General features: G+C 42.5%; 1 protein-coding gene across 2 annotated transcripts in view; it reads left to right on the top strand.

Annotated features, from left to right (window-relative positions):
• Nucleotides 1-25,659, top strand: part of tesk2 (testis associated actin remodelling kinase 2) — a 100,991-nt gene that overhangs the window by 33,590 nt on the left and 41,742 nt on the right. For both annotated transcript variants that reach the window (XM_067990133.1, XM_067990134.1), the window contains one exon: nt 16,656-16,704. In XM_067990133.1, the coding sequence (XP_067846234.1) occupies nt 16,656-16,704 (49 nt within the window). The remainder of the gene's footprint in view (nt 1-16,655; nt 16,705-25,659) is intronic.

Consider the following 25,659-nt stretch of genomic DNA (forward strand, 5'->3'; position numbering starts at 1 on the left):
AAGGTGTTAAGTGTTGTAGTTTTTGTATTGCATTTATCTGTTTTAACCCCTCGAGTGCTTGAAGGGTTTGTAGCTTGGTGTTTGACATGAAGTATGAAAACTGAATTACTGCTGTTAGACATTCTTCTCAACCTTCTCACCTTTTTTGGGTAGTTTCATGGACAGCCAGCAGGATAGCTCTGGTAGCCAGAAACTGAAGTCATGCCAGCTGACCATGTGCAACTTTTGTATATGTACATTTACTTTTATGTGGCTATCAATGCTGTAGAATCTGCCCTATGATGTAAATGAGGTGAATTCCATGTCATCAATACTCCCTCCATATTATAGAACCCCTTCTTGACATAAAGAGGCATCATTTTCATCCACACAGATTTATTTAACACTCTTCTGTTATCTGAGATGTTTGTTGACAGGAACTATGCATGTTAACAATAAAGTGAAATGTGGGAGGAGGGAAGAAATTCAAAGAATGTGTTCAAAATTTATTGTAGAAGGGGAGCAGAAAAGGTTTTGCTCTATTTTCAGTACTTAAGTTCACCCATTAAGGTTGATATTTTCTTATTGGAGAATCATATTCTGGTTCAGTCTGATTATCATTTCGATGCAAGAAATTGATTAATCCAGAATAAAACTCTAAAACCAATCCTTGTAGAGGGAAAAAAAATAGTAAAGATTTGATCTCAAAAATTTCGCTTAAAGGAGCTGAGATACTATTGGTGTTCAGAATTAAACTAAATGAATGCGTATTATCTGAATCATTTGAGTTACTATGGGGATGAATTTCCTCGGGGCTTCTCCCGCTCCACCGCCATAAATTTGGTGTAAACCCTGTTACGTATGTTGTTAAAATGGGGGAGCGGGAGAAACCCTGAGGAAATTCATGTCCTATATCTTCAAAGGGAGGATCAATAGTGCCTGTGCAAATACTGAAGTATAAGTGAGGTTTGTAGGTGGCATATGTAATGTGTGTCTTTTTTATATAGCTTTTAAGTAAAATTCAAAACCGATTTATCTGTTTTATATTCTGTGCTGATTGTACTTCATAGGTTTTAAAGTGCCAACTGGTTAATATTCTTTTAAAGTGCCTTAGATCGGAACATAGGAACAGAAGTAGGCCATTCAGCCCCTTGAACCTGTTCGGCCATTCAATTAGATCATGGCTAATCTATACCTCAACTCCATTTACCACGCCTTTGATCCATATCCCTTGATACCCTTATCTAACAAAAATCTATCGATCTCAGTCTTTATTTCAATTGACCAGTCTCAGATTTCCACTACCGTATGCTATATACATAAAGTCCAAAAAAATTGTTCTGAGGATATTGAGAGTGCAAAATAGCTCAGTATTTATCGGACTGAAATTTATTCATGATTTAATCTTTTGCACTTGGCAGTTCTTTCCTCTCGAGGTTGACATTTTGTGGTGACTGTCACTGGGAAATTATTTCTTTTAATCTGTTTGCAATGTGAAGGGTAGAGGCTGAAAACCATCTTGCCAGAATGATTAATTACGCCTTGCTGTTTTTTTGGGTATTTTTGGTGCACAGATGTTTATAATCATGTCAGCCTTTATTTTTTTAGGAGCACATCTTTGCTGAATTCAGAATGTTAACTTATCTCATCAGCATTTGTACTGCTTTAAAACTAGATTTATTGATCGATGTCCCTGAATCCTTTGCTATACTTCAGCTACTATAGCAAGAATTATTATTTTTGTGTTGTTTACAGATTAAATTACATTGACTGAACTGCTACAGCTGTTGATTGTAACGTTGCTTTGGTTAAATCACTTTATTTTTGTGGCTCCAGTCCATTTTGGAGGTGGGATCAAGTTTTTTTTAAAAAATGGCTTTTGTTTGGCTGAAAACCAGATTTAGATGTTGTTAACCTTCAATGCTTGTACTTCAAAACAAGTGACTAGATCAGTCCGTGACATTTTAAAACATTAAAATGCTGAAGAGGATCCTGACATGTAAACACATTGGCATCATCTAGAGGATGAACTCATCTGCAACAGTTTTTTCAACTGCTCTGTAGAATAACTTTGGAATTAAACAACCTTTAGCAATGAACAAACGTTTCTAAAAGCCACTTTTTCTCATATGTATATCTTTTGTAAAATATGCAGCGCTACTAAAAGATCTTCATTGTCACTTTATTTGAAAGTAACAAATCCCTTCATTGAGAAGATCAGATACTCTAGGTTTACAGTAAAATGCTGAACAGTAGCTCTGTGTTGCTTGCCGAGATCCTGAGTTGTCTGAAATAGTTATGACAACGTTCTAGTATTTTCCCATTGAGGTTTGTGTTGACTTGTTCACCTTTTTAAAAAATAAAATTACACATTGTTTCATTGAGTACTGATTTATAATGGACTTATTAATCCTAATAGTACTAAAAATAATTGAGATGAAATTAGCAATTTACCAATAGTCACCTCAATAGCATAGAGTTTAGTTTGTGCTTGCACTCTTGCCCATGCTGATTTTTCAGATTTCAGGTGGGGACTACAGTTGACCCCAGTGTCTGACTTGTGCAGAAACCCATCACCATCACATAATTTCCAAATCAAGCCACTGAGGAAATTTACACCTGACTAAGGTTTCTGTTTGCCAATATGGAGTGCACGCTCATTCCCTGACTGGACACATCCTGTTTACCTAAGTCCAGAGAGCTTTGGTGCAGGCTGGCAGAACCAAGTCTTGGGGGAATTCCATGTGTGTGTATGAATACTGTTAGTGTTTAACCAGCCAAAAGCACACAACTTGCCAAAGCTGCTCTCATTGCATGTCCATCTTGGACCACCCCACCTGTTGGAAGATTGGCTTGAAAGGTTATCTGGAGCCAAGTGGAAGAATCTTGGCCTCAAGTCAGTTTTACTTTTCTAGGTTCTGCTAGTTACCAGCTGGTCGATTGTCAACAATGCCAGGGAATATTGTGTAATCTACCCAGTTCCAGTATAGGAGTACTGAACCCGCCACATAAGGTTGACCTGGTTCCAAACTTCTATTGCCAGGCATGTCATCTTGGAGCCACCTTGTCCCTAAAGACAATGTTCTTTCTTCCTAAGAAGGGTAGTCACTAGTTGCTTAGCTAGCAGGTTCCAGAAGCTCCTCACGAGTAATATGGTGAGCAGTACCACTCCAGATAAAATTGTACAATGATAATGATTACAGCCTGGAAGTGTGTAATAATCCCACTGGGTGGTGGTTTCATCAATTAGAGGAGCAGAGCTTCAGCAGCTGTTTGTATTGGATTATTCATTGTGGATATAATTCTTCTTCAGCCAGAAGTGCCGAGTGGATGATCCATCTCAGCCTCCTCCTGCTATCCCCACCATCACAGAAGCCAGTCTTCAGCCAATTCGATTCACTCCACGTGATATCAAGAAACGGCTGAGTGCACTGGATACAGCAAAGGCTATGGGCCCCGACAACATCCCAGCTGTAGAGCTGCAGGCTTGTGCTCCAGAACTAGCTGCGCCTCTAGCCAAGCTGTTCCAGTACAGCTTGAACACTGGCATCTACCCGACAATGTGGAAAATTGCCCAGGTATGTCCTGTCCACAAACAGCAGGACAAATCCAATCCAGCCAATTACCGCCCCATCAGTCTACTCTTAATCATCAGCAAAGTGATGGAAGGTGTTGTTGACAGTGCTATCAAGCGGCACTTACTCACCAATAACCTGCTCACCGATGCTCAGTTTGGGTTCCGCCAGGACCACTCGGCTCCAGACCTCATTACAGCCTTGGTCCAAACATGGACAAAAGAGCTGAATTCCAGAGGTGAGGTGAGAGTGACTGCCCTTGACATCAAGGCAGCATTTGACCGAGTGTGGCACCAAAGAGCCCTAGTAAAATTGAAGTCAATGGGAATCAGGGGGAAAACTCTCCAGTGGCTGTAGTCATACCTAGCACAAAGGAAGATGGTAGTGGTTGTTGGAGGCCAATCATCTCCGCCCCAGGGCATTGCTGCAGGAGTTCCTCAGGGCAGTGTCCTTGGCCCAACCATCTTCAGCTGCTTCATCAATGACCTTCCCTCCATCATAAGGTCAGAAATGGGGATGTTCGCTGATGATTGCACAGTGATCAGTTCCATTCACAACCCCTCAGATAATGAAGCAGTCCGAGCCCGTGTACAGCAAGACCTGGACAACATCCAGGCTTGGGCTGATAAGTGGCAAGTAACATTCGCGCCAGATAAGTGCCAGGCAATGACCATCTCCAACAAGAGAGAGTCTAACCACTTTTCCTTGACATCAACGGCGCTACCATTGCCGAATCCCCCACCATCAATATCCTGGGGGTCACCATTGACCAGAAACTTAACTGGACCAGCCATATAAATACTGTGGCTACGAGAGCAGGTCAGAGGCTGGGTATTCTTCGGCGAGTGACTCACCTCCTGACTCCCCAAAGCCTTTCCACCATCTACAAGGCACAAGTCAGGAGTGTGATGGAATACTCTCCACTTGCTTGGATGAGAAGCTCGACAGCATCCAGGACAAAGCAGCCCACTTGATTGGCACCCCATCCACCACCCTAAACATTCACTCCCTTCACCACCGGCACGCAGTGGCTGCAGTGTGTACCATCCACAGGATGCACTGCAGCAACTCGCCAAGGTTTCTTCGACAGCTCCTCCCAAACCCGCGACCTCTACCACCTAGAAGGACAAGAGCAGCAGGCACATGGGAACAACACCACCTGCACGTTCCCCTCCAAGTCACACACCATCCCGACTTGAAAATATATCGCCGTTCCTTCATTGTCGCTGGGTCAAAATCCTGGAACTCCCTTCCTAACAGCACTGTGGGAGAACTGTCACCACTCGGACTGCAGCGGTTCAAGGCGGCGGCTCACCACCACCTTCTCGAGGGCAATTAGGGATGGGCAATAAATGCTGGCCTCGCCAGCGACGCCCACATCCCATGAACTAATTTAAAATAAAATTAAGCATAACATAACCTTGGTCAGATTATAGTAGCATTCACACTTGGAAGTTTTTTTGAAAAGTTGGTAGTTTTCCAGAGTTTAGATCCTAACAAAAACTAACTTACTGCATAATATTTAAAATACATTATAGGTTGATTGGAGTGTTATGGAATTTGCATGAATTCATAACTATTAACTTGTGCTCCACAGAGTGGTAGGGAGGAACCGTACCTTACAATATTTTGCATTCCTGCAAACACTATAGGGGTAATTCCATGATGGTTCCCAGGGGGGAGCTGTACTCGCAGGTAGTGCAGGGCATCTATAGGCTGCAACGTTTGTAGCACAACAAGTTGTATTCACATTGTGCCTTTAATGTACGAAAATGCCCCAAGGTGGTTCACAGAAGAGACAAAAAGTTGACACCGAACCAAAGGAGGAGATATTGGGAAGGGTGACAAAAAGCTTGTTCACAACAGCAATAACTTCTATTTATATAGTGCCTTTAATGTAGTAAAACATCCCAAGGCACTTCACAGGAGTGTTATCAAACAAAATTTGACCACATGAGATATTAGGACAGGTGACTAAAAGCTTGGTCAAAGAGGTAGGTTTTAAGGATCCTCTTAAAAGAGGAGAGGTTTATGGAGGGAATTCCAGAGCTTAGGGCCTAGGCAGCTGAAGACACAGCTGCCAACGGTGGAGTGATGAAAATCGGGGATGCGCAAGAGGCCAGAATTGGAGGATTGCAGAGATCTGAGGGTTGTAGGGCTGGAGGAGATTAGAGATATGGAGGGGTGAGGTCACTGAGTGATTTGAAAATAAGGAAGAGAATTTTAAAATCAAAGTATTGCTGGACCGGGAGCCAGCGTGGGTCAACGAGCACAAAGGTGATGGGTGAATGGGACTTGGTGCGAGTTAGGATATGGGCAGTAGAGTTTTGGATGAGCTCACGTTTATGGAGGGTGGAAGATGGGAGGCCGGCCAGGAGAGCATTGTAATAGTCAAGTCTAGAGGTAACAAAGGCTTGGATGAGGGTTTCAGCAGCAGATGAGCTGAGGTGGGCAAGGGTCGGAGATGGAAGATATTATGGAGGTGGAAGTAGATGGTCTTGGTGATTGAGCAGATATGGGGTCGGAAGCTTATCTCTGGTTCAAATAACACGCCTAGGTTGCAAATGGTCCGGTTCAGCCTCAGAATGACCAGGGAGAGGGATGGAGTCGGTGGTTAGGGAACAAAGTTTGTGGCGGGGATCGAAGTCTATGGCTTTAGTGTTCCCAATATGTAGTTGGAGGAAATTTCTGCTCATCCAGTACTGGATGTCGGACAAGCAACATGACCAATCAGAGGTGGCGGTGGTGAGGTAGAGCTGGCTGTCGTCAGCGTACATGTGGAACCTGACCTTGTATTTTTGGATGATTTCGTCCAGGGGTAGCATGTAGATGAGAAATAGCAGGGGGCCAAGGATAGTTCCTTGGAGGACTCCAGAGGTAACGGAGTGGGAAGAGAAGTCATTGCAGGTGATTCTCTGGATAGATAGGATTGGAACTAGGTGAGGGCAGTCCCACCCAGCTGGACGACGGAGCAGAGGGGTTGGAGGAGGATAATGTTATGAACTGTGTCAAAGGCTGCAGACTGGTCGAGAAGGATGAGGAGGGATAGTTTACCACGGTTACAGTCACATAGGATCTCATTTGTGACTTTAAGGGCAGTTTCCGTGCTGAGGTAGGGCCGGAAACTTGATTGGAGGGGTTCAGATATGGAGTTGTGGGAAGGATGGGCATGGATTTCTGAGGTGACAACACTGTTAAGGACTTTGATCTGGAAAGGTAGTTTGCAAGGGCAGAGGGGTCAAGGATGGGTTTTTTAAGGAGTGGGAGGTGAGGACGGCAGATTTGAAGTACTTTTTAAGGAGGGCCTTCAAGGAGGAGACAGATGCGGAAAAGCAGCTCTTCTATTCCGACCTGCACTCACTGCAAGCTGATCTGTCCGTTGTCTCTTGACTGTTGTTAAGATCAGAAGCCTGTTGCATAGGAGATCAGAAGCCTGTTGCGGACAGATCAGCTTGCAGTGAGTGCAGGTCGGAATAGAAGAGCTGCTTTTCCGCATCTGTCTCCTCCTTTAAGGCCCTCCTTAAAAGTACTTCAAATCTGCCGTCATCACCTCCCACTCCTTAAAAAATCCTTGACCCCTCTGCCCTTGCAAACTACCTTTCCAGATCAAAGTCCTTTGATGCAGAATAGTGAGTGTTGGTGGCATGCAATGCTCATGTTTTAGGAAAGGTGCTGATACTCAAGATGGGGAATTAGCCCAGTGTATCCACAAGTCAGTTTTTGGGAGTGCATATGGTATTCCCAGGAATTTCAGAAAAAAATTACTTTTAATGGCTGCAACATTAAAGTGTCACTCTATATGAGGCATTTACACACTGAGCTATTGGTGGACAGCAGTCTTCTGTTGTATTATAAGGTAAATGTGAATTTGAATTGGCAGAACCAAGAAATTGGCCTCAATTGGGTATGATTTTTAGGCAGTGCTGTTTCTGCATTTATAGATTGACTAGTTAGTTATATGTTGACAAACTGAGATTGGGTGTCAAGTCTAATCTGACCTCCATTTGACACTTTAAATAAGGTTCACATTCAAACTGGCTTCATATCAGTGATTGAAATTTTTTTTATTTGATCCAGATTATGTTCTTTATTATCTTACTAAATAATTAAGATTTTTTTAGTCAATTATACATGAAGGTTGTGCAAATAAAAGGCTTAGAGTTAGAGGTGACATTTTCCTGAAATTCCTGGGAATACCATGTGTACTCCCAAAGATTTACTGTAGCTACAAATGCATTAAGAATCTGTGCTTTAGGGATGTAACAAAATAATGTTGTACTGCAAAGGCAAAACAGTAGAATATAAGTCAGAGGAGGTAGTCATCAAACTTATGGTGGTCTAGTCAGACTACACCTTAAATACTGCATTCAGTTCTGGTTGCCAGGAGACATTGAAGTGCTGGAATCAGTGCAATGAAGAGCCACGAGGCTGATCCCTAGTGTCAGGGGTCTGAGTTATGAGGAAAGACTGAAGAGGTGATCTTAGAGGTACTTAAGATAGTTAAGGGTATAGAAAAAGTTATATCTGAATATTACTTTAAATAAAACTACTGGAGTAGCACTAGGAGACAGGTTCAAAATAAAGAATGGTACTTTTAGGACAGTTATCAGGAAATTCTTCACACACACTGATCAACATGTGGAATAAACTGCTGGATAGATAATTGAAGCAAAAAACTTAATCATTGAAGAAACAATTGGATGCTATACAGGGGGATGTTTGGATCGCTCTAGATGGATAATTAAGACAGGCCAAATGGCTGCCTTCATCCATAATTATCTTGTGAACTTGAGCAATGGTTATAACTCAACACTGCCAAATTTATGACTAGGTTCTTATACTTGTTTGTACATAATTTTGTATTCTTTTAGCACCCAACACTGAAGTCTTATGGCTTCCCTTTTGTGTGTTGAGGCTACCACTGTATGCTCATGGTAAGTTTATGTTCAAGTTCTCCTGTTAGGGTTATGTACTGTCAAGAGAAGATGTAAGTTATTAGAATATTTATTCCAGTGCTGTGACTATCCCATTTGTTGAGTCCTACCTTGTAGGGACTGAATTTCATCCAACAAGTAATAAATGATGCAGAACTAGCCTGGGAACAAAAAAGAAACACTGTGACTCAACAGCCTAGGGCAAATTTAGGATCTTGTAGTACAATGTAGTGTGACTTTGCCAGGGCCCATTTGGCAGTGGTCCTGGATTGGATTTAGGCCATTTTTCTTTGTACTCATAAGCTCTGAGAACCTTGCAATGCACTTTGACTGTATAGTACTTGGAACACAGGCAATCACAATACATGCTAACTAAAATGCCTGCTGGGGCAACAACATCCTTTATTTGATTGCTGCATTAATTGTACAAACTATATTGGACTGATAATTGCAACTTTTGCAGGGCTGTATTGACTCTTCAGATGTTTGACATTGCTTTGGTTGAGAAGAGTACTTCCCATATTGTACCTGATATCTCTTGCTTATTGATCCATTGATCATTAAGTTCAATTGATCAGAACTTTACAAAGGAACTGGGAGAGTCTGAATTCTTTTATCTGTAATGGGTTGCATTTTATACTTGAGTGACAACTGTTGATTGTGCATAATAAAGACACATTAAGATCCTTTGATTTGCTTCCTCAATTATTGACAATAATTGTACTCTCTTCTGTGCTCAGCATGACTTGTTTGTCGATAGCTGGAGTGATTTATGTTTTGCCAGTTACCTGCCAATTTTTTTTTAGCTTTTGTGATATCTGGAGGAATGATAGTATTGTGCACCATTTGCATCTATATGTCCTATGTCCTTTGGTACTCGATTCTAAATTTTCTTGTAAAAGTTTAGATGACATAGAAAATAGGAGCAAGAGTAGGCCATTCGGCCCTTCGGGCCTGCTCCGTCATTCAAAATGATCATGGTTGATCGTCTAACTCAGTACCCTGTTCCTGCTTTTTCCCCATATCCCTTTAGCATTAAGAAATATATCTATCTCCTCCTTGAATACATCTAATGACTTGGCCTCCACTGCTTTCTGTGGTAGAGAATCCCACAGGTTCACCACCCTCTGAGTGAACAAATTTCTCCTCATCTCGGTTCTAAATGGCATACCCCGTATCCTGAGATTGTGACCCCTGGTTCTGGACTCCCTAGCCATCGGGAACATCCTCCCTGCATCTAGCCTGTCTAGTCCTGTTTAGAATTTTATATGTTTCAATGAGATCACCTCTCATTCTTCTAAACTCTAGTGAATATAGGCCTAGTCGACCCAATCTCTCCTCATACGTCAGTCCTGCCATCCCAGGAATCAGTCTGGTAAACCTTCGTTGCACTCCCTCCATGGCAAGGACATCCTTCCTCAGATAAGGAGACCAAAACTGCACACAATACTCCAGATGTGGTCTCACCAAGGCCCTGTACAACTGCAGTAAGACATCCCTGCTCCTGTACTCAAATCCTCTTGCAATGAAGGCCAACATACCATTGGCCTTCCTAACTGCTTGCTGCACCTGAATGCTCGCTTTCAGCGACTGGTGTACAAGGACACCCAGGTCTCGTTGCACCTCCCCTTTTCCCAATCTATCACCATACAGATAATCTGCCGTTCTGTTTTTACAACCAAAGTAGATAACCTCACATTTATCCACGTTTTTAACGTGGCTCTGAATCTCTCCTATTGTGTCAGACTTCAGCTCTGATTTAATTTATACCTGGCTCCAAATTTTTCATCCAGGCCTTTAGGTACTGTTCTGTGTGTCATTATTTGCAATCTTTCTTAAATCACTCATGAAGGAACTTAATTAACTGAACAAACTGAGAAGCTTGCTTAGTTGTTCATTGTGAATTGTGCCCATTTTAGTTCTGGATTGGCTCCAGTGATTTGTTAGTGGAATCTCCTGATTTCACTTAGACTTATTCAGGAATTTCATACACAATCAGTTCCTCTTTAGGTTGTGTTCAAATAATTTTAGAACATATCTGAACTTCCCTTTTCAAAGAAATGTGACTCTAAACTGACATAAGATTATTGGAAATAACTTCTGACTAATCATTGAGTGATGTTTATTTGTGAGTTACCATCATTGTCCTTCATATATATGAAACAGGAGCAGGCAGAACACAGAGTTGTTTTTCTTTTTGGGGAAGGGGGAGGTTGAATGGGTTTCCTTCATGAGAATTTGTTTATTTTCCCTGAAGGTTGGGTTTGCTGGACTGCAGTCTGTTTTCTCATTATAGTCCTCCAACTCTTCACTGCAGAGCAGCTGGGAGATTCCCTCCAACACTATTACTTTGCATTGTGATGGTGTAGGAGAGCAGTACAAGTGCCATCGCTGGTGTAAACTTTCTCACATTTTATTAATTAAAATACATGTGCCCAGTGATTTTCGTGTTCTTGGATTCAATATAGTCCAAAGCAGGCAGACCAGATGACTATTGTCCCTGTATGCCAAAGTATCCTTTGTAGCAACCAAGTAGGGAACTTTAAAAAAAAAAATTAATAATTCTTGGGATATGGGTGTCGCCGGCATTTATTGCCCATCCCTTGTTGCCCCGAGGTGGCGGTGGCGGACCTTTTTTTAAAACTCTGCAGCCTGCGTGGTGAAGGTGCTCCCACAACGCTATTAGGTGGGGTGCACTGTTCCCTCTAAGCTGCGTGTGTACGCAGCAGTCTGTTGTCGTGCACTTATTCATTCCGTCCGTATCCCAAACCTGGGCCACGCGGTGTCATCATCAGTCACATCCGGGTGAATATAAATAAATGACCTTGTGTCTGGCGGATCTTCATATCTGGTGGAGCGGATGCGCTGGAGTTTGGAATTGACGCAGGCCCTGGTAGTCCTAGTGTTTTGTGCCTGCTGCTGCTTCCGAACCTACTGCCCGTGCTCAGATCTGGCTCTGTGCGCAACTGTGACCGTGGAGAAGCAGTTCGAGGTGGGTGTCCCGGGTGTCGGGCATGTAAACAACTAGGTCCTGTAGATCAAGATCTTTTCAGGTTCAATCCCCTCTCTGGCTGAGTTAGTCAATCGTGGGGACACTACATTTATCTTCCGTGTTACTTGACTAGGGAGGTTCCGTTTTTGCTCCAGACTTAAATCCAGCGATCCTTCCTGGCAAGTGTGTGTGTATATTCAGATAAGGACATTTCTGAATTTCAGCTGTGTTTTCCCCATGATCAAATAACCATTAGCAAACACAGCACTGTACAGGATTGGACCTGGGACCTAGTATGCATGGTTTGATTCCACAGCAGGAATGCAAATTAATAACTGAGCCATCACTATACCCCATTTGTGCCAAGTATTTATGGCACTGGTGAAGGTGGAAGCACCAACAAGGTGAATGTTTCCAGTTGCACTTCAGATAGCAGGGCCACCTCTGCCTGCAGCATTAACAGAAGTACACATCCTTCACAGTCCTGGCTCATGTGAAGAATGGTCATTTGGATGAGGTACCAGAGGACAGATAACACTCTGAGCTGTACCTAACTGAAGAGAAGTAAAGGGAGAAAAAGTGGCAGATTCCGCAAGCAGGGGAACAGTGTACGTCTGCATGCCTAAGTAGTAAAGGTTTTTTGCTTCCATCACTGTTGGGGGATATAATCACTGCTGAAACAACGCCATTTGAATGTGTGGAAAAACATCAGTAACTTCTGTAGTGTGGTCTCAATAGGCAGATTCTGAGGTCAACTGGAGGCTAATTATTGAGGGAAATTTCTGTACATCAGCAGACAATCCCAGGATCCTGCCCTTGGGAAGAGACACGGTAATGAAAGTCAGAAAAAGCAGAAGGAAATGACTGGCCTTTTTCTTATACTTTTGTCATAGCAAATGTGATGTCCGAAGTGTGATATCTCAAGAGTGATGGACTCATGCTAGATCCATGACATATACTGTCTATCAGGCACGAAAAACTTACTGATCTCGAAAATAATGAACTCCAAGGCACGTGTGTATCGGGATAGTTAACATGCCAGTAGCCGTTTTAGCGGACAATTTCACCTTGTGCTTGAACAACCCCTGGCTTGGTAAAGCCCTGATGTATTTTCACCTCATTGCCTCGTTATTTTTCAGACGTTTTATTTGCCAGTTCTGCCTCATTTAGACTGAGCTGAACCATTAAACCATATAGCTGCTTCACATGACTCCAACAGAGACACAGCGTTTATTTACACAATATAAACATCCGAACCAGAGATGGTCACCTTTCTCTTCTCCCTCATCTGGCCCGTCATCTACAGACGCTGGGTCTCCATCAGGATGTCCCCATTCTTCTGGTGGCAGTGTTTACTTCTAAAATTTCTATAACCAGTTTTGTTTAATTAAAAAAAAATTGTAGTGCTAAAGACTTGTGCTCCAGAACCTGCCACGCCTCGAGCCAAACTGTTCCAGTACAGCTACAGCACTGGCATCTACCTGACTATGTGGAAAATTGCCCAGGTTTGTCCTGTCCACAAAAAGCAGGACAAATCCAATCTGGCCAATTACTGCCCCATCAGTCTACTCTCAATCATCAGCAGTAATGGAAGGTGTCGTCGACAGTGCTATCAAGCGGCACTTACTCACCAATAACCTGCTCACCAATGCTCAGTTTGGGTTCCGCCAGGACCACTTGGCTCCAGACCTCATTACAGCCTTGGTCCAAACATGGACAAAAGAGCTGAATTCCAGAGGTGACATCAAGGCAGCATTTGACCGAGTGTGGCACCAAGAAGCCCTAGTAAAATTGAAGTCAATGGGAATCAGGGGGAAAACTCTCCAGTGGCTGGAGTCATACCTAGCACAAAGGAAGATGGTAGTGGTTGTTGGAGGCCAATTATCTCAGCCCCAGGACATTGCTGCAGGAGTTCCTCAGGGCAGTGTCCTTGGCTCAACCATCTTCAGCTGCTTCATCAATGACCTTCCCTCCATCATAAGGTCAGAAATGGGGATGCTCACTGATGATTGCACAGTGTTCATTTCCATTCGCAACCCCTCAGATAATGAAGCAGTCTGTGCTCGCATGCAGCAAGACCTGGACAACATCCAGGCTTGGACTGAGAAGTGGCAAGTAACATTTGTGCCAGGCAATGACAATCACCAACAAGAGAGTGTCTAACCACCTCCCCTTGACATTAAATGGCATTACCATCGCCAAATCTCCCACCATCAACGTCCTGGGGGGTCACCATTGACCAGAAACTTAACTGGACCAGCCACATAAATACTGTGGCTACAAAAGCAGGTCAGAGGCTGGGTATTCTGCAATGAGTGACTCACCTCCTGACTTCCCAAAGCCTTTCCACCATCTACAAGGCACAAGTCAGGAGTGTGATGGAATACTCTCCACTTGCCTGGATGAGTGCAGCTTCAACAACACTCAAGAAGCTCGACACCATCCAGGACAAAGCAGTCCGTTTGATTGGTACCCCATCCACCACCCTAAACATTCACTCCCTTCACCACTGGCGCACCGTGGCTGCAGTGTGTACCATCCACAGCATGCAATGCAGCAACTCGCCAAGGATTCTTCGACAACACCACCTGCACATTCCCCTCCAAGTCTCACACCATCCCGTTGGAAATATATCGCTGTTCCTTCATCGTCGCTGGGTCAAAATCCTGGAACTCCCTTCCTAACAGTACTGTGGGAGAACCTTCACCACATCTTCACCTTTGCCAGCGATGCCGACATCCGATGAATGAATTAAAAAAAATCGTTGACAGCTCGTCATGTTACAATTATCCATTATTTTGTACATTTTGTTCTGTTCGTTATATATCCTGAAAAATGTTTTCTAAGATGATCTATTCAAAGTTCTGATTTTTTTTTTAACGGTGGTGCACAGCCTTTATATTGGTGCACACGCCCAAATTCATTCCGCACATGGCCGAAAAAAATTAGATGGAACATTGGTGGGTGTTCCAGGATTTTGATTTGGTGATGATGAAGGAATGGTGATATATGTCCAAATCAACATTGTACGTGACTTGGAGGTGATGGTGTTCCAATGCAACACCTACCCTTGTTCTTCTAGGTGGTAATGGTCATGGTCTGGGAGGAGTTGCTTAAGAAGCCTTTGCGAATTGCAGCAGTGCATCCTGTTGATAGTACACACTGCAGCCACGATGAAGGGGGTGGATGCTTTGGCTAGTAGATGATGTACTGATGTTGAGGACTGTTTTGTCCTGGATGGTGTTGAGCTTCGAGTGTTTCTGCAGCTGCACCCATCCAGGCAAGTGGGGATCGTTCTATCACACTCTTGACTTGTGCCTTATAGGTGGTGGAGAGGCTTTGGGGAGTCTGGAGGTGAGACACTCGTTGCAGAATACCCATTTGCTGACCTGCTCTGGTAGCCATGGCATTTACATGGCTGATCCAGTTGAGTGTCTGATTAACTGTGAGCCCCACAGCATGATGACGGTCATGATTTGGAGATGCCGGTGATGGACTGGGGTGGACAAATGTAAGGATTTGCACAACACCAGGTTATAGTCCAACAGTTTTATTTTAAATCACAAGCTTTCGGAGCTTTCCTCCTTTCATCAGGTGAGTGAAGGAGTCCTCACCTGACGAAGGAGGAAAGCTCCGAAAGCTTGTGATTTAAAGTAAAACTGTTGGACTATAACCTGGTGTTGTGCAAGTCCTTACATGATGATGGTGGGGGATTCGGCGATAGACTCGGTGGGGGATAGACTCCCTCCTGTTAAATGCAGTCATTGCTTGGCACTTGTGTGCTGCGAATGTTACTTGCTGCTTATCAGTCCAAGCACTAGATGCTGTCCAGATCTTGCTGCATGTGGGCATAGACTACTTCGTTATCTGAGGAATTGCGAATGGAACTGAACACTGTGCAATCATCAGCGCATAGTCCCACTTCTGACCTTTATGATGGAGGGAAGGTCGTTGATGAAGGAGCTGAAGATAGTTGGGCCTAGGACACTGCCCTGAGGAACTCCTGCAGCGATGGGCTGAGATGATTGGCCTCAAACTATCCCAAACCATATTCCTTTGTGCCAGGTATGACTCTAGCTACTCGAGAGTTTTCCCCTTGATCCCCATTCACTTCAGTTTTACGAGAGTTCCTTAGTGCCACACTTAGTTAAATGGTGCCTTGATGTCAAGGACAGTTACTGTCTCCCCACCTCTGGAATTTAGCTCTTGTTTCCATGTTTGGACCAAGGCTGTCATGAGGTCTGGAGCCGAGTGGCCCTTGTGGAACCCAAACGAAGCTTCGATGAGCAGGTTATTGGTGACTAGGCTTCTGTACCTCGATGTTCCATGTTAATTCAAAAAGTTCTGACTGAATGTTGATATCATGGTTTCACAAATTCTTTCTGCTGCCTGCGGAACACTAAGGCAGCAGAAAGGAGCCTCACCTTTTGTATGCGTAGGTTTAAATGCAGAGCTATCTATCACTTGCTTGAGTGAACAAACTAATTGCATTTTTAATGTGTCAGCACTGGTAATTTTTCCTGTAACTTGTACTTGTTTAAAATAACCATCTTAAAGGATCAGGACGGTCCAGTTAATCCAGAATATGAATTAGCAGCAATTCCTAAGGGGGGGATGAATTTGTATCATCGTGCAGTTTCCACTCCAGTATATTTTTTTATGGGATCTTGTGTGTGTCTGTCTGTCTTTGAATCAGGATTATTGATTACCCATGAATTTAGAGTTCAGCTTATTTGTAATAAAACTTGTCTTTTTATGTCAGTGAGTCAGAGGATATGCTGTTTTGGAACAACTGTATTATGTCATGCTTACACAATGCATTAGGTTTAACTGAATTTTTATCACTGACAATATAACATGATGGACAGATTTTAATGCTGGAAATTTGGTATATCAACAAATTCAACAGCACCCGAAGATGGTGCTTCTTCCCAGTGATGACTTTTTTTCTTATGTCTCTGTAGCACCGTAGGACACTTTTTTATGTTTAAGGTGCTATATAGTTGCAAGTTGTTGTTATTGTTTTCCCTTAGCTTAAACATTAGTACTGCTTTTATTATAGAATTTATAAATTCACTATATGTAGCATTACCAAGGGTTTTATTTTTTAGTGGCCCCTCTGTGATGTAGTTCAAATATAGCATGATGTTTATGATTCATTTCTTTGTTTTGCAGATTTATGGGTGTTTGTGTTCATGAAGGCCAACTGCATGCATTAACTGAGGTAAGTTGCTAAGTTAGTAGCCAGCAGTAGTTACATAGTAACGTTGTTACATTAGAAATGTCATGGGGTACTGTAGTGTAGGGGTTATGTTACTGGACTAGTAATCCAGAGGCCAGCAGTAATAATTCAGAGAACGTAAATTCATATCTCATCAATGCAGTTTATGAATTTTTTAATCCAGTTTTTAAAAAAAATCTGGAAATAAAAAGCTGGTATGCTTAAAAGTGACCAAGAAACTGTGGGATTGCTGTAAAAACCCAACTGTTTCACTAATGTCCTTTAGGGAAGGAAACCTGCTGTCCTTCCCCTGTCTGGGCTATATGTGACTCCAGTTCCACACCAATGTGGTTGACTCTTAACTACCCTCTGAAGTAGACTAGCAAGCCACTCAAGGGAAATTAAGTATAGGCAATCATTTCCGATCTTGCCAGTGACGTCCATATCCTGGGAATGAATAATAAAAGAAATGTTAAATCTAGTGACCTTATTCAGAATTTTGTGTAGGTGTCAAGAGCAGTAATAAAACAATTAGGTTTAGAAACTCAACAGAACTTTTTAGATCCTGTTATTCCTTTGCTGTCTCCCAAGATTGGTTCTGGAACATTACTGCATTTGATAAAGTCCCTTATAAGAGACTGTTAACTAAAGTTGAAGCTCATGGAATTGAGGGCAAATTATGTACCTGGTTAGGAAATTGGCTGAGCGACAGGAGACAGAGTAGAGATAATGGGCAGGTACTCAAATTGGCAGGATGTGACTAGTGGTGTCCCATGGGGATCTGTATTGGGGCCTCAACTAGTCACTGTATTTATTAATGACTTAGATGACTGGATAGAGAGCCACATATCCAAGTTTGCCAATGACACAAAGATAGGCAGCATTGTAAGCAGTGTAGATGGAAGCATAAAATTACAGAGATATTAATACATCAAGTGGGCAAAACTGTGGCAAGTGAGAGGTCATCCACTTTGGACCTAAAACGGATAGATCAGAGTACTTTCCAAATGGTGAAAAGCTCAAAACAGTGGAGGTCCAAAGAGACTTAGGGGTCCATGTACATAGATCATTAAAATATCATGGACAGGTACGAAAATAATCAGGCTGATGGAATGCTGGCCATTATATCTAGAGGACTAGAATACAAAGGGGTAGAAGTTACACTACAGCTATACAAAGCCCTGGTTAGATCTGGAGCACTGTGTTCAATTCTGGGCACCGGACCTTAGGAAGGATATATTGGCCTTGGAGGGAGTGCAGCGTAGATTTACTAGAATGATACCTGGACTCCAAGTGTTAAATTATGAGGGGAGATTACACAAACTAGGGTTGTATTCCCTGGAATTTAGAAGATTAAGGAGTGATTTGATTGAAGTTTTCAAGATATTAAGGGGAACTGATGGGGTAGATAGAGAGAAACTCTTTCTACTGGTTGGGGAGTCTAGGACTAGTGTACATAGCGTAAAAATTAGAGCCAGGAATTTCAGGAGTGAAGTTAGGAACACTTCTACATGGAAAGGGTGGTAGAAGTTTGGAACTCTCTTCTGCAAATGGCAGCTGATGCCAGCTCAATTGTTAATTTTAAATCTGAGATTGATAGATTTTTGTTAACCAGAGGCATTAAGGGATATGGGGCTAAGGTGGATATATGGAGTTAGGTCACAAATCAGCCATGATCTCATTGAATGGCAGAACAGGCTCGAGGGGCTAAATGGCCTACTCCTGTTCCTATGTTCATTCCTATTACTGTTCAGCAATAAATGGGTATTCAGTTGTAGAACTTTGTTTGTTGATGTTTGCGCAGTGCTTTTAAAAATGGAAAAAAAGTGTGTATAGGATCTAAGACTACTTGGCCCTGCCATTTACTTGGAGCCAGGAAGAGAGTTGAAGGGGAGGATTTTTGGATGGGAAATCCGGAAGTAAGGGGTTCTTGCACATCGTGATGATTTTGACGGTAGGTCCTCTTTTTTACATGTTTTTCAACAGGTTTCACGCTAGACAGCCAGCCAGATTGACAGGCTGGCTGCCTGTCAGGCAGGAAAGCAGCCGGGGAGCGATCAGGGTCTTTGGGGTTTGGATGGGGAGGGGGGAAAGAGATCAGGATCTTCGGGCTTTGGATGGGGAAGTTGGACATCGTGGGGGGGAAGCCAGATATTGTTGGGAGGTGAGCAGTCTGAGATTGCGGGGTGGTGAGGGGCGTCTGACATCCTGGGGTCCAATTGTTGGGTGTGTAAAGAGGTTAGCTTGGGAGGGCCGAGGAAAGCACTCCTGTTCCTCCTGGCCCGCAAGCAGTGATGGAAATGCACTTTCCACATGGATCCGGCCCTTCTCGCCTTCTTTTACCATGTGTATTTAACCTACAAGTTAAATAATAGGTTAGTTTCACATGTCACCTGGATATTCCAGCAAGCTGATGTATGGTGGCAAGGATTCTCGGTTTGATCTCTAGGTCTTGCTGACATTTACCTAGATACTGGGCAAGCAAAGACACACTCCTTGACTGCAGGAGACACATGGGGCTTACAGAAATGGTTAGTAGCTTTGAACCAGAGTAGAACAATAAGTTTGCAAGAAAGAAAACAAAAACTAATGTTGACAATGTAAAAATAGCATTTTTCGCACATATAGATAAGTAGCTTTAGAGATGGCAGTGTTTAAAATTGAGATTTTTCCCCCTCTCATTTCAAGTTATAGAGCAATGTCAGGTAAGCCACCTTTCTACTGCCATTTCCAATGATGTTGTTCACTATACTACTTCCACTCACTCATCCAATTTTCCCTTAAAATAAGCAATGGTGTCTGCCAAAATCACTCTTTCACAAAGCATTCCATGATCCAACAATGCTTTGTAAAAAGAATTTTCTCATAACCCCTCTCCACTCTCAGTGATAATATTAATGATCCCTCATCACAAACTCCCCAACCAGAGGAGACTGTCTTTTCCTGTTCACTCTATCAAAACTTCATAATTTTAAAAACCTCTATTAGATTTCCTCTTAACTTCTCTGCTCCAATGGAAATAGTATCTTGTATAGTTTCCCAAACTTGTGAATCTACATTGAACATTCTCTATGGCTTTAATGCCTTTTCTAGAATGGGGCTTTATTAATCCTGTTCTCCTAGTCTCAAACCTAGATTTTCCTCACCTTGCTTTCACAATAGATCGTCCTCCACTGCTATATTTACTCTTTTTTGCAAGGACATTGGTGCTGTTCTGATTCAGGTAAAGGCCATCCTTCAGTATAACCTCCCCTTATTCCAGAAATTGCTCCAATGCGTCATGAATGTGAAACCTTCCTTCCTGCAGCCATGCGTTGACCATTCTAATCTTCCTCTCATTAACTTGTCAAGTGGTGGCACAGCAAACGATCCTGAAATTACCATCTTTGAGGTCTTGTTTTGTAAACAAGTGCCTAACTCTTTCAACTCCCTGAAATGACTCTTGGCTGCTCTCCGTCCACTTCCAATACTTTTCCACGTGTTCCATGATAACCTTCACCCTGGTACAAGAGAGGCAACATGCCTTTGGATCTCCCGGTCACAACTGCAAAAAAAGCTAACTATACCCCCAACTACAGAATCCTCCGCTACTGCCACACTCCTATTCTCATAGTCTAATTCCCTCCCACCCCCTTGCTCCGCACTGTTGCTCAGGAGCACCCACCCCTGCATCACCGTCACTGTCCACCTCTACTTGACCAACACTAAGCATCTATTGGACAGCTCCAGTAACTCGAGGGTTCCTAGCACCAGTAAACATTCTCTTGCCCCTGTAGAAGGTCACCCACTTCTCTCCTACTACATTGTGCCCTGAACAGACTAGGACTGCCTCTTGAGTGAGTGCATGGTTCAGAAACCAGTCATCTCCTCTGATGCCATGGAGTATGGCCTACTGCTGCTCAGTCAGAAAACTTCTGCTCCAGAGATTCAATTTTCCAACACTTGGTGCAAATGTGCTGCCTTTGGTTACACTGAGGATGGACGATGGTCCACGTATCGCACTCCATGCACACGTCACGAGAGTTCACTGCACTGTTAACCTTAACTTGAAAAATGTAGATAGCATTAACTTCCACTAGCACCATCCTCTCTCTAGAATCAAATTCCCACTTACTTTACACAATTATTAATTACAGTAAAAAACAACTGTCCAATAGCATCTCTTGTTGAACACCTGAGGGTAAACTCCACACTCTTCAGGCTTCTCACACTCCACTGGCTCCTCGCAGCTTGAAGTTGAGCTTTCATTACTCTTGCTGACACGTTGGGGGAATTTTAACCCCCAAGAACGGTTGGGAAGTAAAATTTGCAGAAATTTGAAATGCACCTGCAACCTGGCTCCAATGCGGCCCCTTCTGGTTTTAATGGAGGTGGGTCGGGGGGCGGGCGACCAACCCGCTCTCAGGAGACAGGTCAGTCAGTGAAGTCTTATAAGGGGGCTGCGCGCTTCCATTTAACCATCATTAACCGTGTGTATACCGTTACTTGTAAGGAATGCAAATCAATAATCTAATACAGACAAAAACACATTTTTGTTACAGGTGCATTGTGCCTTATAATAACCATAGTTGGGGATATTTTGATCATAAACAAGAAAATAGTGATAGACTAGCCATACAATAGATCAATGCTAACACACTTAGATTCTTGCTGGTTGTGGTGAGTGTGTGGCTGACATGAATTCTGGTACTAATAGGTGCTCACCAAACTGTCCCTCCATTAGTGTACTGAAGACCAAAAAAAAATTGAAATAAGTTTGAGGAAATATAAAGGTACGGCAGGAAGCCTTTTTTATTTGTAATAGATTAGCAAGTCATCGTTTGTGGGGCTCGTATGTCTTTTACCAGTGACTTTGCCAGCTTCTGATCCTGCTGTTTACTTATAAACAGCTGTTACTTTCAAAAATGATGGGTCTGAATTCAATGAGATTTAGGATTTTTTTAATTAACTCATGTCATTCGCAACTGAATTTGGAAACTTGCAAATAATGGTAATTTATCATTGAAACAATTAGCTATGATTTCCAACCTTCACTGTTTTATGATTAGCGTATAATTTAAACAGTAATAGCCTTAATATGTAGTATGCTATCTCTTCAAATATTTTATCTAAGCAGCTCTAACTGGTTTGAATCTGGTGTTGGAAGTAGGAATTCTTCCTCCCAGAGCTATCACAACAGGAAGCCTGGTTCATTCATTTCCTCTACTATTTAAGAGGCAAACTTCCCAGAGTTGATGTCAAGTGGAACTAACTGTGTAGTTTTGTATGCAGATGCATTTATGTTGAATTGTGGTGTATATAGCAAAGTATGTTCAGAACAGAACTGTTAACAGATCTCTTGTGGTGTTGCTCATGGTGAGTCTGTGGATACACTGTTTTATAATTGTAGCAATGTTTATGCCATGTAGGGGATAACTTCAGAGCCCCTGAATCAATGAATAAATCAAATTCTACTTTTATTAAATGTATTCTGAGATATTTGACTGGTGCTTTGGAATTGAACTCCACAACTCTGCTCATTATTCTGTGAAAACTGTAAATAGCAGGCATATCTTTTCCAAATGAGAATTCAACTTTCTGTAAATTTGTCATTCATTTGGGTACAAATCCAGAAATCTCATCTTATAGCTGCTCAAGAATGACGTTTCAATTTGGATTAATTCAAAATAAATTGCCCAGTGATAGTTTTATTTAATCTTTTTAAACCTGTATCACCCTGAGGAACCATACAAATGATATAAGTGCTCCCGGATCCCAGTGCCACCTGCAATGCTGATAAATCGGTGTCCCCCGATCATACTATGTGGCATAATGCGTCTGATTTTAAAACCTCTTCATTAACTTGAGCAACGATATGGAACTTCAGCTAATATAAATGTTTGTATAAAAGCTTGATGAGGCTGATGCTGATCTTGGGTCTGACAATGGAGGGTCACCAGAGGAGACAAAGTGAGCAGGTTGGTATGAGACCAGTAAAGGGGTGGGGGGAGGAGGAAAGAGAAAAGAGGGAGACAGTGGTAAAGAGGGTTGATTAGAATTTCAGCCACATGGTAACTATCAAACTACAGAATTAACAACTGTGATAAAGCTGCAGATTTACCAAGCAATAAATTTGAAGTTAATCTGTAAACAAATCAGCTACTCGATGCTTGTACTGATGAAATTTAATTACCTTACATTAGTGATACCAGTGCAGAATCTTACCGTGATTTTAGACTAGTATGAAGTCAGTGTTGGCATACGGTTAACACAGTCCATTATGCAGTGCTGTTTTCCTGCCAGCACACATGATGCCTCCAATGCCATCTTACACTGCTACACAGCTGAATTTTAAGTTACAAACTTAGGCATATAAATGTTTTCCTGTGTAACAGTGTCAGCTGTGGCTTAGTGGCAGTATTCACGCTTGAGTCAGAGGTCATGGATTCAAGCTTCACTGCAGAACGTCAGCACGTAATCTGGGCTGACATCTCATTGCAGTACTGAGGAAGTGCTGCACGTTGGAGCTACCCTCCTTCGAATAAGATGTTAAACGTGCCCTCTCAGTTGAACGTAAAAGATCGCTTGGCGCTATTCGAGGAAGAGCAGGAGCGTTTTCCCGGTGTCCTGGCCAAAATTTATCCCTCAACCAGCACCTATAACAGATGATTGAGTTTTTTTGAGGATGTAACTAGCAGGGTAGATAAAGGGGAACCTGCGGATGTAATATATTTGAATTTTCAAAAGGCATTTGATAATGTGCCACATAAAAGGTTGTTACACAAGGTGAGGGCTCATGGGGTTGGGGGGTAATATATTAGCATGGATAGAGGATTGGTTAACGGACAGAAAACAGGAGGGATAAACGGGCCATTCTCATGTTGGTAGGCTGTAACCAGTGGGGTGCCGCAAGGATCAGTGCTTGGGTCTCAGCTATTTACAATCTATATTAATAACTTAGATGAAGGGACCGAGTAGAATGTATCCAAGTTTGCTGACGATACAAAGCTAGATGGGAAAGTAAGCTGTGAGGAGGACGCAAAGGGATATGGACAGGTTAAGTGAGTGGGCAAGAAAGTGGCAGATGGAGTATAATGTGGTGAAATGTGAGGTTATTCACTTTGGTAGGAAGAATAGAAAAACAGAATATTTTGTACATGGTGAGAAACTATTAAATGTTGTTCAGAGAGACTTGGGTGCTCTCATACAAGAAAGTTAGCATGCAGGTACAGCAGCAATTAGGAAAGCAAATGGCATGTTGGCCTTGATTGCAAGGTGGTTGGAGTACAAGAGTAAGGAAGTCTTACTACATTTGTATAGGGCTTTAGTGAGACCTCATCTGGAGTACTGCATACAGTTTTGGTCTCTTTATCTAAGGAAGGATATACTCGCCTTAGAGGCGGTGCCACAAAGGTTCACTAGTTTAATTTCTGGGATGAGAGGGTTGTTCTGTGAGGAGAGGTTGAGTAGAATGGGCCTATACTCTTGAGCTTAGAAGAATGAGAGGCGATCTCATTGAAACATATAAGATTATGAGCGGGCTTGACAGGGTAGATGCTGAGAGGTTGTTTTCCATGGCTGGAGAGTCTGGAACTAGGGGGCATAGTCGCAGGATAAGGGATCGGCCATTTAAAACTGAGATTAGGAGGAATTTCTTCACTCGGGGGGGGGGGGGGGGGGGGGGGTTGCGAATCTTTGGAATTCTCTGCCCCAGAGGGCTATGGGTGCTGAGTTGTTAAATATTTTCAGTGCTAAGATAGATAGATTTTTGGACTCTAGGGAACTCGAGGGAAATGGGGACCTGACAGGAAAGTGGAGTTGAGGTCGAAGATCAGCCATGATCTGATCGAATGACTCAGCAGGCTCGAGGGGCCGTATGGCCTACTCCTGCTCCTATTTCTTATGTACTTATGAAATGGCCATTTATTTAATTGCTGTTTGTGAGAGCTTGCTGTGCACAAATTAGCGCATTTCCTACATTGCAACAGTGAGTATACTTCAAAAGTACTTTGTTGGCTGTAAAGTGCTGTGGGACCTCCTGAGGCCATAAAAGATGCTGTATAAATGCAAGACTTTTTTTGTTTTTAATTCCAAGTACATAGTGGATAACATCAGTAATATCTAGAGTTTAAGTAAAGCCTCTGTAATTGTTGTGGAGACATAAATAATTTTTACATTTCCTGTATTGCTCCTGATTTGTATGATTGAGATTATAATGCTTATTCTTACCTTTTTAGTTACCACCAGACATTTGATAGTCTGAAAACTTATTGTAGTTGCAAGGGTTGCTGTAGGTCTTTATGAAGTTCTTTAAGGTCCTATATAACGACCATTTTTACTACTACAGTATTGAGCTAGAAATCGATGCAGTGGTTATTAGTTGCACGTCATTTTACAATGTCTTGTGATTAGGGGAGGATAAATTGTATCATAAACTTCTGTTTGGTGTATGTCATAATTTGATTATTTAAACTTGCTCATTGTAACTGCCCTTAAGATCCTCCTTGTATCACAAAATTACGTCCAAATTCTGGCGAGGAAGAAGGAACATGGCCAAAGGAATCATTTGCAAATATTTATTTCCATATGAAGGCTAATGCATCACCTATTTTCTCCTGTTGACAGTATGGTCACTCCCTACTACTTTTCCTGTGGAAAATTTGTTTTATGTATACTGTGCATTTGGATTTCCTTACAGTTGGATTGGAGGAAAAGGGTGTACCCACATGGATTGAGCTGCCAGGCCAGACTTATTTCAGAGGCTTTTTTAAGCCACACTATTGCACCAGAGATTTAGATGCTAAGAACCAGCCAGCAGAATGCTTGTAGTAACAACAAACATGCAACCCCACTTGGAAAAATAAGCGACTGAGATAGGGCGGAGAATATTTCCTCTTATTTGTGGGCCAATGGGGAAATATCGCAGAAGATACTCTGACAAGGGGCTACTTTTTACGCTTTAAGCATTTCCCTTAGTTC

The sequence above is a fragment of the Heptranchias perlo genome, chromosome 9 (assembly GCF_035084215.1).
Source record: "Heptranchias perlo isolate sHepPer1 chromosome 9, sHepPer1.hap1, whole genome shotgun sequence".
Taxonomy (NCBI): Eukaryota; Metazoa; Chordata; class Chondrichthyes; order Hexanchiformes; family Hexanchidae; genus Heptranchias; species Heptranchias perlo.